At 40.8% G+C, this 12376-nt stretch overlaps 2 protein-coding genes across 2 annotated transcripts; one reads left to right on the top strand and one right to left on the bottom strand.

The window, feature by feature from the left end:
* The first annotated feature begins 960 nt into the window (after nucleotides 1-960).
* LOC133915792 (uncharacterized) lies at nucleotides 961-5976 on the top strand. Its single transcript, XM_062359097.1, has 9 exons — nucleotides 961-1262; nucleotides 1348-1408; nucleotides 1511-1643; nucleotides 2366-2489; nucleotides 3557-3613; nucleotides 3702-3798; nucleotides 4255-4462; nucleotides 5296-5356; nucleotides 5476-5976. Exons 1-9 carry the CDS (start codon nucleotides 999-1001, stop codon nucleotides 5527-5529), a joined length of 1059 nt encoding a protein of 352 aa, XP_062215081.1. The 5' UTR covers nucleotides 961-998; the 3' UTR covers nucleotides 5530-5976.
* An 875-nt stretch (nucleotides 5977-6851) lies between these two features.
* LOC133915791 (uncharacterized) lies at nucleotides 6852-12033 on the bottom strand. The gene is made up of 4 exons (XM_062359096.1): nucleotides 11326-12033; nucleotides 10443-10595; nucleotides 9675-10355; nucleotides 6852-8685 (listed from the first exon to the last, which is right to left on the bottom strand). The coding sequence occupies exons 1-4, from the start codon at nucleotides 11680-11682 to the stop codon at nucleotides 7600-7602; spliced, it is 2277 nt and encodes a 758-aa protein (XP_062215080.1). The 5' UTR covers nucleotides 11683-12033; the 3' UTR covers nucleotides 6852-7599.
* Nucleotides 12034-12376: the final 343 nt, after the last annotated feature.

Below are 12376 nucleotides of genomic sequence, written 5' to 3'. Positions count from 1 at the left end.
GGAACATATGAGTATCTACTGGTATAGTAACAAATATCAGCCACATCTTTGCCTATTTCACACCCTCTTTTACTAACCTCTCATCTTGTTCTATTTGTTCAGTCCCCTCTACCGCTCTGTGATTTTATTCAATGGCTCGACATTGAGCAAAATGAGGAACAGAAACAGTGGGTCGACATGACCATGAGGTGGAGAAGGGAAGCTTACGCACGTCGGAAGTACGAGCAACAGCAAGAAAAATTTCGCCTGAAGCGGTAGAAAGAAGAGTGCATGAGGAAGGAGACGCATGACCATACCGCGGCTTAGGCTCAGGAGGCTGAGAGGGTAAGGAAGCGGGAGAGAGCCCGCCGTGCTAAGGCGGCAGGTCCCGATGCCCTACGAAAGGGAAAATATTCTAGATGCACTCAGTAGAGAGTATTTAATGTAACCCGACATATTTTCACTCCCTAAGGAATGTTATGATTAGGAGCAACGCACTAATAAGTAGGTCTTTGTGCGAACCGTACATGCCACCTTTTTATTCTCGTCGTGGTTACAATCTCATGTAATGTTTTTCACCATATATTTAATCTTATGTTTGTCGCCGTTCGTAACCTCATACCCGCATAGTATGCTGCGAGTGCTTCACATATATAATTTATTCACAAATATTGATTTTTTATCCTCCGAATATTACGCATAATCTACTCCAAATTCTCGCTTCCTCAATATACCGTTTTCAGTACTCTTTAACTCTTCAGTACTCTTCAATATTACGTAATTCCAAATTTTGCAAAATCCGTATTTCAAATTTTGATCAAATACACTAAATTTTGCAACTTTTACAAAATAATATGCCATAACCGCCCCTTGAGAGGGCGGCAAGGCTGCTAGTTTTGTAATTTTTTTCACGAGGAATCTATTTATTTAAATTTTTAATCGAAAAGATATAAAAATAAAAAACTCTTTTCACGACGCCCTCTTGGTCCACCGACTGAGCCCCAGCCCACCATTCGGAAATGCGGCCCATGACGAGCCCGCTCCTGCTCTCGCCGTCCCCGTGCCCTCTACTCCTCCGTCTCCTTCGCCTAACCCGCGCCCCTCGCCGCCGGAACCCTACCGCTGCGCCGCCCCCTCCTCCCTCCCTCCGCCGCCTCCTCATCGTCCCCGCCGCCATGTCCTCCTCTTTCACCACCACCACCCCCGACTCCGTCGTCGCCGACCCCGTCGCCCTCGCCCGCAAGGCCGCCGCCATCCGCGCGGCCGGCCCCACCAAGCTCCAGGCAGGCACCCCTTTCGTGCTTAATACCTGTGGTATATGGCTTCTTTGAGCTGCGAAAGCGTGACTAGGCGTTGCCATTTGCGCAGGTCATCGCCGACTTCGACGGCACGCTCACGCGGTACTGGTACGACGGCGCCCGCGGCCAGAGTATGCTGTCGTTTCTATCAACTTAGTTTCCCTAGGAAATTAGTTTTTTCAGGGTTCTTGGGATGTTGAGAGGCGTATCTATGTCTCTATGTGTGGTGGTAGCTAGCCATGGGCTGCTGAGGCAGGCGAACGAGGAGTACGACGCCAAGAGGGAGGCGCTGTACGAACACTACCACCCCATCGAGATCTGCCCCGACATTCCGCTCCAGGAGAAGGCCAAGCTCATGGAAGAATGGTGAGTAGTAGTACGAGCATTTCTTCTGCAATGTGTGTTAGGCAGTTGCTGATAGCAATTGTAGTTTTACTTCACAATGCGGCCCAGGAATCCCATTCTGTTAAGTAGAAACGAACATCTTCTTGCAGTTTGGCTGGCATGCATGTTGGGGTCGAGTGAGTGAAGTGTAAGCTGACTGTTTGCCGCGTAGGTTCTTGTTGATAATAAAATGTTCTCCGTTGGTCGAGCTGTATGGATAGCATTTTTAGGGGTTTGCATGGCTGAAGCATTTGAAATTTGAAATGCTTAGTGCTTGGCTTGGGGGTACAGTAACATGGATACAAGATTGTCTAATGCAGAAGTCTGGACTCTGGTGTTGTCAAGCGATGGTGAATCTTCATTGGTCATTCTTTAATGTCTTCTAGCTTTGTGACCCACATGGTTCTAGGCATCATAAGCCTATTATTTATATTTTCATTATTGATCATTTGGGATTCTGTATCTCGCAACAACCAAACAGAAGTTGAATCATGGGCTTTTGATGTGCATGGTACCTGAACTTTTACAACAGAAGTGAAAAGTTTTCTGCAAACTAGTAGTTTTCTGGATCAGCTTGTAGCTTGTGCCATCAGAGGTCTGTCACCTGGTTTAACTTTTGAATGCAACATGAAGTCATGAATCCTAAATTCCTGGTTAGATGTTCAACGTCGATAGCTAACACTTGAAGTTGTTACATGATATAGGTGGGAGAAGACTCATGGTCTCCTTATTGAAGGTGGTCTTACATACGAAGCTATAAGGAAATCTGTGGCTGATGCTGCAATTACATTCAGAGATGGTGTGGTGGAGCTCTTTGAGTTCTTGGAGGTTCGGTTTCCACTTCTCATGCCCTCATTATAGGTACTTTGGATATTGTTTAGTAAACTCCTCTGGAACATGCCTAGAGATCCATTATTTGCGTTTGGTACGAGATAATATCAGTAATAACTTTAAATATGCTACTATAGTAATAGAACTAACTGTTAAGCCGCTATATAAAAAGTTTGAAACATGCACAACCTTCTCTTTCTCCCTCTTTCTTATTTTTCTTTTGACGCTGCTTTAAACATTTCTGATTTCTGTGTTGTCCTGTTTGTTTTAACTTGATTTTCATTTCCATTTCTATCGCTGCTATCAGTTTGTCGAATGAAAAGGCTCCAAATTTGTGGTGCTCCCATTTGCAAAGTATTTTTTGTGATAGTTTTGAATGTTTGTTTTGTAGAATTTGTTAGCAGATAGTTTTGGATGTTTGTTTTGTAGAATTTGTTAGCACATGTATCAGCAAGCATACTGGTATTGATTGAAGTTTGCTAAGTTTTTACCTGTCTTTCTACAGATTTTTTCTTGCTACCATGTTTAAGTGAGTTTTGTTACGCCTATGAAAAAGTAAGCTAGTTGGGATCTCAACTTTCGATGTGTCATTATGTTCCAGGCATTTATGTAATCCGGTGAGCGAGAGTATATTTCTATAATATTATAGTATATGCATGAGACTAAAAAAGTAGTCTTGTTCCTTTTCCATTGTTTGATTCTTGTTTTTTTGTCTTCATTTTGTGTTATCAGATGATTTCCCTACTTTGTAACTGTTATGAATCTGGACATGTAGACTCATTTTGTTAATTCGATGGAATGCACCACATTTCGGATATGCTTCATGATCATGTTGTGTATGTCTCATTCTAGGCTGACAAATAATATATGTCTAGTGATCTGATCATAATTCCTGCGATGCATATTTCTTTTTCATCCTTTGTTTCCTATTTGTAGTTGATAATGTGATATTATGACTAGATCAAATCGGACTTACCTTCAATGACAATATGTTTGAGGAGATGGAGAAGAACTAATTGTTATTTAGGTGACAGTCTAATAAAGACTTTCAAATGTAATTTCAGGAGAGAGATATTCCAGTGCTAGTATTTTCTGCTGGACTTGCAGACATAATTGAAGAGGTAAACTATGAAAAAGAATGACTCCACATATGATGTGATGAACTTAATTGCTGACTGACACTTGTCACACATCCCGCTGTTTCCTTAGGTCTTTCGGCAAAAACTACCCCGATCGTTCAAGAACATCAAGATTGTCTCCAACAGGATGGTCTTTAACGAAGAAGGTTGTCTTGTAGCATTTAAAGGTGATATTTTCTTATCATGAACTCTTATTGCAGTGATGTTCATTCATCATGAATTGTATGTAGCAACGCATGATTTTTTATAAAAGAAATCAGTGCCTTTTCTTATTTCATGCAGTTGCCCTACACTAGGGAAATTCTTGGCCTTGCTGTTAAATGAATTGCATGTACCAACGCATGATTTTTTATAAAAGAAATCAGTGCCTTTTCCTGTTTCATGCAGTTGCCCTACACTTAGGGAAATTCTTGGCCTTATTGTTACTTGATTGTAACATGAATCTCATGCGTAAGATTTACTTTTAATTGGTATATATCTGTCCATGTGGTTGGGTGGGTCCCTTTTCATTTACTATCTATTGCAACTGAAGCTATAAGTAACTGATTGCTTGTTTACATCATCAGATAAAAGTGTGTGTCACTGCCTATCTTCTCATAGAAACTAACAATAGTCTAATGCAGGGAAAACAATTCACGTCCTAAACAAAAATGAGCATGCCTTGGACATGGCAGCTCCAGTACATGACAATCTGGGGGATCCAAATGGATCTATTGATGACTATTCATTGGTGAAGAAAAGGACCAATGTGCTGCTACTTGGCGATCACATTGGGGACTTGGGCATGTCTGACGGTTTGAACTATGAAAACAGGATTGCTGTTGGATTCCTGTTAGTAAATTTTCCATCCCCTTGCTTCATTCAAAGTAGCAGTGATGTTACCATCTTGAGAACTGCTATTTTTAATTCTGCTCACGCCAACAGTCAAGAGTCAACTAAGTTGATTATCGCTCTTTTGATGTACAGCGCAATTGCTTGAAAATCGTAGGCACAATTCTTAATAACAGTGAAATATCATTAGTTATTGCAATTATATATTACTAAATGACACAAAGATACGATGTTTCTCTTTTCTCTCTTTTTTTTAATCTAATTTCTGTCTACTGTAAGGTCCTAAGAAAAAGTTCTGAGCATGAAAAATCTTTCCTTTCTCGGTTCTTTATACCATCTAAGTAGCTTATTTTGTTGACTGAAATGTGACTAGACATGTTAATTTCATAACTCTGCATTGCTAGCAATACTGTATGCAAGTTTAGGTAAAGATATGCTTCATGTAAAAAGAGAGTTTCTTTGGTTCCAGAACATGGTTGGACAATCACAGGAAGTTCATGTTTCTATTGTACTAGTTTTCCTTCTATCAATGCAAAGCAATTTTTGAAACACATGCATCATCTATGTGACTATTCCAGACTAAAATGAACCAGAGAACCCAAGGAAATCTGGATATTTTTTATTGTCATGCTGCAGCTGAAAATCATTTCTAAAACCTCAATTGATGCTGCTGAACTGTACATAGACCAGGAAGTTTTCATTCGATTCTCATTTTATAGATGTAAATGATATGATTCTTTCCATGTTGCACTGTTCCCTCACATAATCTACCACACATTACTTTTATGTCCATACAGATTTATGCATCAAGTAATGCAGACTTGGTTTTACAGGAATAGCAACATTGAGAAATCTCTGAAGGATTACTCCAAGGCATTTGACATTGTGTACCTGGTGAGATATGGCGTAGCACATTGCAATTGTGACTGTTTCCTCCACTTTATCGTGACTTTGCACCTTATTCAATGTCTGCTTTTTACATGATCTGCTTTTGACAATTCAATTAAATGCAGAATGATGCTCCAATGCGGGGAGTTGTTGAGTTTGTCTCTGAATTATGTCCGTAATCAAATGACTTTTCACTACCCTTCAGAAAAGGAAATCTTTTCCTGAATTTGGCAGCTGCCGCAATCCGCTCACCTGGAAATCTGGGGATTTCGCTCCCTCAACTTGCTAACCATCCAAGCTTGCTTCATAAGAAGCAGTTGTACAGGCTAGAACATCACGAGTCCAAAGAGCCCTTGGATCAATGATCATGTGTGATCATGTGCACAATGAAATTTCAACATTGTTCTTGCAAGCTTTTTGCTGTCATTTTTCTATCTCCAGTGATGACTTATTGATCCTTGTTTTTTTAAAAAGTAACTTCGTGGGTGAAGCAATGCTGTGATTAGTTGGCGAGAAAAATAGCTGCAGATGGAGGTAAGATATATTGAAGGCACTGAATCCATATTCTTCCTGAACCTACTTTACGTTAATGAGAATCCATTGTTCTATCTCGGTGCACTCATAACGCTCTGGTTATTTGGTGCGCTATTTCCATACGACTTTCGTTTTCTGGTCAAGTATTTTACACCTTGCAAGAATAATGAGATCACATGAACTCGTATATCATGCAAACGACTCGTACATCACAAGATGCGTCAAATGATATCATGTACCTGCTGATTATCCTGGTACTCAATTTTATGGATTTTGCCTTATGATCTGGTAAGGGCTAAAGACACATTTAAAGAATCTGATGGTTCTTCATGCTCATGTCACATGACAAAATGGTCGGAGTCGCCAAGGAACAATGATTGCCAGCTCAACTCATGATATTTAAAGATTACAATAGGAACATTTGGCCAAAATGGCAATATTAAATATTATATTCCTAGTCCAACGCATGACGAGCACTGATTGGATTCTGTTTGGCTCCACAATGCGTGCCTTGATGGTTACATCCTAGATGAACTAATCATATTCTGACCAACAGCTTTGAACATGTATACTACCAAAGTATCCAGCATTCTTTTATAACTGTTTCTCCTTAACAATTTACCTGCCAACGCTTTTTGGTATAAAAAAATCATCTGCGCTTTAGAAACATCAACGGTTAGAATTCGGCACCTGAAAGCTACTGATCAGAAGTTGAAGAGGTGCAAATAACCATCATGATGCATCGTAAACCCAGCTCGTGATATCACACGTCAATCCCTCAAAAGAAAAATGGATATCGTGTGTTGTTCATCAGACATCAGGCAGCAGGTCCTGTATCGCTAGCATTCGCTGAAAATGTACTTCTCGTTGCCACAGATTGGTTCAGATAATGAAACACCTTTTATGTGCTCAAATTTTACAGATTTTGACCCAAAAAAAAAATGTAGAATGAAAAAGAGACTAACAATTAACAGCATAACAGTCAAACTTTTGGCCAAAATAGATTCAGTTATGTCCAGAGACAGCATCACAGCTCTGAGAAACACGTTAAATCAAAATATGTGAACATATGCTGCTTCCAAATAGCAGATTCAAAATGCCAGCTCGATGTTTGTGGGGAACATATCGACAGGTTAGGCTAGTCCCAACAGATTCCTTTCGGAGACCAAAATCCCATCGTGAAGAGATTTTCATTCCCTTAACGCTCCAACGATTTCTCTTCACGGTTCCCTTCACGACGGAATTCTCAGAGTCATTCCCTTCGAGATAAAATTCTCTCTCCTTTTGTTTCACAATTCCTCTCGAAAGGAAGCTGTTGGAGATAAAAGAAAATAAAGAGAATAGGAACGAAAAAGGGAATTGAGAAGAGAACGAAATGAAGGGAATATAGTTAGAGATGATCTTACATATATAAATAAACAGGACCTGTAGCTAATTATAACACAGGTACATTCCTCATTAACTAGTCATACAAGGGTCCAAAAGATTACAACCCAGCAGATGAGAGAAGATAGGAGCATACACCTCTACAAAAACCAGGCAGAAGGCTCCAATGATACTATATGCCTGGGAGGAAGACCTATAGTAGTCAGTTCATATTAGACAGTAAATCTTCATCTCGGTTTCCCTTCATGCGGTGGCCCAAGGAAAAAGAGGATCTTCGTGTTAAACATCAGGGCAGATTGTCATCGTGTCTCAGCCACCGTGGTAGCAAGTTATACAACAGAGACAGCAGGTGTTAGTGAAAATTCCATTGTTGGTGGTGGCTCAGGCCATGAGAACTCAAAAGGGGCATCGACAGTAAGGAGATGAGGGGGTGATGCAATCTCTTTCGGGGATGATTGGGTGTAGTGGAACTCAATTTGTAGGCGGTGGTGCAATGGGGTTGATACCATCAGTCCTTTCTTGATGTCCACCTGTAGTTCCCGGATTGGTATGGCTGCCAAAAAACTCTTGATGTATTCTTTGCATGATTCCTTGCCCTTCGACACAAGTATGTTCTCTTTGATGCCATTCTCACTGTCCGGCTCGGTTGAATAGCTCTCTGAACCTGAAGAATCCTTTAACGGTCCACTTGAGTCAGGGCTTGATGGTTTCTTTTTGGCAGGTACCTTGTGAATCGTGGTGTTGTTGTCAAACCTCAAAATGTATGCCTGGCTGCACCCTTCGTAGAACCTTTCTCCAAGGGTATCGATAATGTAATATGCATCACGCTCAACCTTGAGGAGAAAAAAGTGGTCATTCCAGCTCACTATGTATAGATTAGGGTTATCACTAGATGCGAACTCTGCTGCCTTGTTAATCTCATCCCAGATGTTATCAAATGACATGGTGCCATTAAGAAAGTCAAAACCGCTCACGTCTTCGTCGCCTTCAGGCTGGAAGAATCCAATAAAAGATTTGCTGGGGGAAACTGTGAGTGGGCGGATCTTGGCAAGAAGGACAGTTTCAAGATCAAAATGCTTGTCAGGAAAACACTCACGATATGTCTCATTCTCGCAAAGGTTTCTCCACTCTAGTGATCCTTCATGAATAAGGCTGTCAAATTGTGACTGAATAGGCATCATATTCTGATTTGCTTGGAACCAGTCTGCAATAACAGCCACAAGTGCTGTACATGCACTCTCTCCGGCAGCTCGCTCACTTCTCTGGTCTATTGATGCAAAGAACACCTGGGAAGAAAGCTTCATATGGCCATCACGGCTAAGTATCTCCTTCGACTCCCAATTCCCCACAACAAAATTGTCATCGCCAAATTCTGACACCATGCCATTAGCTGATCCATCTTTGCCTCTTGATCCCTGCAATTGAAATATGCAGTTAAAATAAGTATCATGAACATTCTGAAACTGCTCTATTATCTAACAAAAAAGCTGTTGTTTGAGTATATTCCTGAAATATGCTGATATTTTGCTTTAAAAAGAATTAGCAAGGTGGCCTACGCTAATAGTGTGGCTAGCCTCGCTGTAATATTTTGTTACAATAATCTTTAGATAAAAATTAGTCTCTTTAGTTTTTTACGAAGTTAGTGTCATTTAGTTACAAAACACATAAAATTAGAAAAAAAATTATGTTAGTGGAAAATAAAACTATTTATGCTCCAAACTTGTATCTGAATCATATACACACATTGGTTCGATTCGTATACGTTTTAATCAACTGTCAAAATCGTATATCAGGTGTAGACAACCTAACCAAAATAAGAATATATTTGCCTTGCCTGCTGCCTACTTAATGTGACAACCTTAAGCTACACAGTATTTCTTAATCTATCATTTTAGTAAGTATTTTGAAAAAATAATTATTTTTTATTATGAATTTTAGCTATTGATTAATTGTATTTTACATGGACACTTTATTTAGGTATTTGGTTTTTATAATAATTTGTTTTTTATAAGACTCTGATATGGATCCTTATTTTTTCTATTCTAACCCCAATTTTAATTATTATTAATTTTATTTTACTTGAACTCTTTATTTAGATATTTTGCTTCCCAAACCGTATGAAAAATCGAACTGCTAATTTTTCATAATTTTTAATTCCGAATTTAGGTATTTATTAATCGTATTTGATATAGACTCTTTGGTTTCCAAATTTAGCTATTTATTAATCGTATTTGATATAGGCTTTTTGGTTTAATCTAGACCGTTAGATGTTCATAACAATAAGTGGTCTAGATCCTTTTCTTTTTTTGGATTAACGTGGTAATTTTGTGACCGTGAAAGCGAATGTGGTGACTTCTTTTTCATCTCAAATAATAATATAATAGATAGATGAGGGAAGACCTACCTCTGAAATAGATTCATCAGAAGACGTTAGCAGGCGTCGATCATAGTCAATATCATCACCTCCCTCTTCTCCATAAGCCTTTTTTAACAGAGGTTCACCTTTAGCCTTCAGTGATCGTAAACTCAACTTCCTCTTTCTCCAATGAAGGATACTCCGTTTTGCACTTGGCAACACAGTTTCCTCTGCGGTCGATGACAAAACTTCCTCTACATGAGAACCAACATCAGATTTCCGGTGACTATAATAGATCCAGTCCTCATGCTCTCCATCAATCTTTGCATGGGCATAAACTAGGCCACCAACATAACTGGAAGATTGCAATGAGCCGTAACTGAAGGACTTTCTGATAGTTGAATCCCCAATTTCATCTTCATGTGCTCTGTCATCCAGATCTTCATCGAGAGACTCAGTATCACAGGGATATTCAGCAACATCACTGTTAACACAGCACTTATCTTCACTGCCTTCATCATCTTGGCAAGTCTTCTTGGACCTTCGTGTCGACACTAGATCTGTGAGAATTTTCACCTTTCTCAGCCCTGCTTTAATAACAGAAACCTCATCTTTTCCTCCTGGAAGAGAAGCACTGGATGATGGGGACAATGGCAAGGTTGCAGCAGGTCGTTGTGATGCATCGGATGTTTCATGAAAAGCTCTTAGCTCCACCATACTCAGAGTGAGCTGCACAAAAATAAGGCATGAAGGTCTCACCAGATGGGAATTCAAAGGAGAATTGTTAACCAGAACTTTTTCACATTGCAAACTCACATGAAGCGATGGGGCCAGTTCACGTGCACCTTCAGGCACAGACAACGGGAGAATTATCTCGATCTCCTCCTCAGCTGCTGATGCATAATCTGCTAGGTTAAGAGAAGCAGTTCCCAGAATTGATGGTTTATTCTTTGTGCCTTTGCTCACATCCTGTGTTGAGGGAAATAAAAAGAAGGAAGGTCAGACTCGCTTGCAGAAATCAAACAAGCTACCTGGATAAGCGAACATGCTAAGGGATGATACATCCAAAGCTAGCATATGAAACGAAATGTTTCTTATTGCCTTGACAAAGAACTATCTTGTCCAAACTGTTGTACAGATCACCATAATACTTAGCTTCACAAGGAACAATGTTACTATCGAGAAGCTGAAGTTGCTCCATATTAACAGGAATATGGTTACACACAGGTTCCTTTCCTATGATCAATCAACTGACATCCGGAAACTACTCATATATTAATTCTTCTGAAATTTAAGTGTACTATTTATCCTTTTCTACAAGGGAAGTAAAACACATATAATAAACAGGATAGTCCTAGCAAGTGAAAAACATCAATCACCCCGGAGAAAAGATAACTCAACAACAGATCGGAAAAATTAAATGGACTAAACAAAAATCACAATATCAATTGCAAAAAGGGCAAAGAAGAACAAAAATAAAAAAGTAGAATGGAAATGGATGAGCAAAATACCTTTCATCAGAATTTCTTAAAAAGTAGGGGCATGTTTGGATATGGGGATAGGAACCCAAAACATCTTAGGATTTAGCTCAATATTGAACTAAAGCTCAAAAAGTAATAGCGCAATTCTCTATTTCCAAACAGACCATAAGAGGAAAAAAAAAAAGTAAAACCAACTCTAATAAGGAGGAGATGCTCACGCTGAACACGCAGAAGGCGAGCTCCCAGGGCTGGAACGCGGCACCCTCCCGTTGCGACGCGGCCACGAGCGTCACGACGCTCTCAAACTCCTCCTCCCACGCGGCCGCCTCCTCCGCCCGCGTGCGGTTGCGCCTGACCGCGCTGCGCCGCAGCGAGCCCAGCGCCGACGCCCTGGCCCCCTTCCACCTCACCTCCGCCGCGACGACCCTCGACGGCTTGCAGCCCGCCGCCTCCTGGTCTGGCGAGGACGGCTCCACCGCGGGCGGCGGCAGCCCCTCGGCCCGCCGCACCACCAGCCGAACGCGGAACTTGCGCGCTGCCGGGGGCCGCGGCCACCGCATCATCCTCGCCACCATCAGCGGCGCCCAGTTATCGCGCACGAACGGCCAAGAATCTCGCAGAGATCGGCCAAAACCCGAGCTTTGCTCCAAGAAACTGCCGAATGTGGAGCAGAGACCACGCCCACAGCTCCAAGAACCGCTCAAGACCGGGATTTGGTGGCAAAAATCGACGACCAAGAAGGCAAGAAACAGACAAGAAATCCTTAAGGACGCGGTTTCGGAGTCAAATCAGCCTGGGAGCGAGGAGACGGCGGCGAGGTCGGATTCTGAGGGCGAGCTGCGAACTGGGATTGGGATTTGAGCGTTCGGGGGAGAGGCGGACTGGGGGCGCGGATGCACGAGGGGAGAGAAGTAGAGCGCCGAAATAAATAGGGAGGTGAACGTTAGGTCGCGGGAGGGAGCTGTTTCTAGTCGTCGTCTTGGTTTGTGTTTTCTCTCTTTTTTTTTCACCCGGAGATTAAAAACAGCTACAGATTATAGATAGTCAAAAGTTAAATTATAAAAATTAAATTGTAAAAAATTTAAATTACAGATTTTAAAAAATTTAATAGATAGTTTAGTAAATTGGCTTTTCACAACATGTGAAAAGTTAAGGAAAACTAGTTTTTTTTTTAATTCTCACAATTTAACAAGCGAATTGTAAAAAATTATGGTAAAAAGTATCTATTTATTTCAATTTTTTATTGTAAAAGGTGAAAGCATAATTTAA

This window comes from Phragmites australis, chromosome 4 (assembly GCF_958298935.1).
Source record: "Phragmites australis chromosome 4, lpPhrAust1.1, whole genome shotgun sequence".
In the NCBI taxonomy this organism is placed as follows: Eukaryota; Viridiplantae; Streptophyta; class Magnoliopsida; order Poales; family Poaceae; genus Phragmites; species Phragmites australis.
Note: the sequence above shows the minus strand (reverse complement) of the source record. Positions and strands in the feature narration are given on the sequence as shown.

Coding starts and splice junctions, on each gene's coding strand:
- LOC133915792 (XM_062359097.1), top strand. CDS start 999: ATGCGGCCCATGACGAGCCCGCTCCTGCTCTCGCCGTCCCCGTGCCCT. Junction 1,263..1,347: donor CCGGCCCCACCAAGCTCCAG/GCAGGCACCCCT, acceptor CCATTTGCGCAG/GTCATCGCCGACTTCGACGG. Junction 3,799..4,254: donor TTGTCTTGTAGCATTTAAAG/GTGATATTTTCT, acceptor AGTCTAATGCAG/GGAAAACAATTCACGTCCTA.
- LOC133915791 (XM_062359096.1), bottom strand. CDS start 11,682: ATGGTGGCGAGGATGATGCGGTGGCCGCGGCCCCCGGCAGCGCGCAAG. Junction 10,596..11,325: donor TCGCCTTCTGCGTGTTCAGC/GTGAGCATCTCC, acceptor CCCTCAACACAG/GATGTGAGCAAAGGCACAAA. Junction 8,686..9,674: donor CTGATGAATCTATTTCAGAG/GTAGGTCTTCCC, acceptor TTTCAATTGCAG/GGATCAAGAGGCAAAGATGG.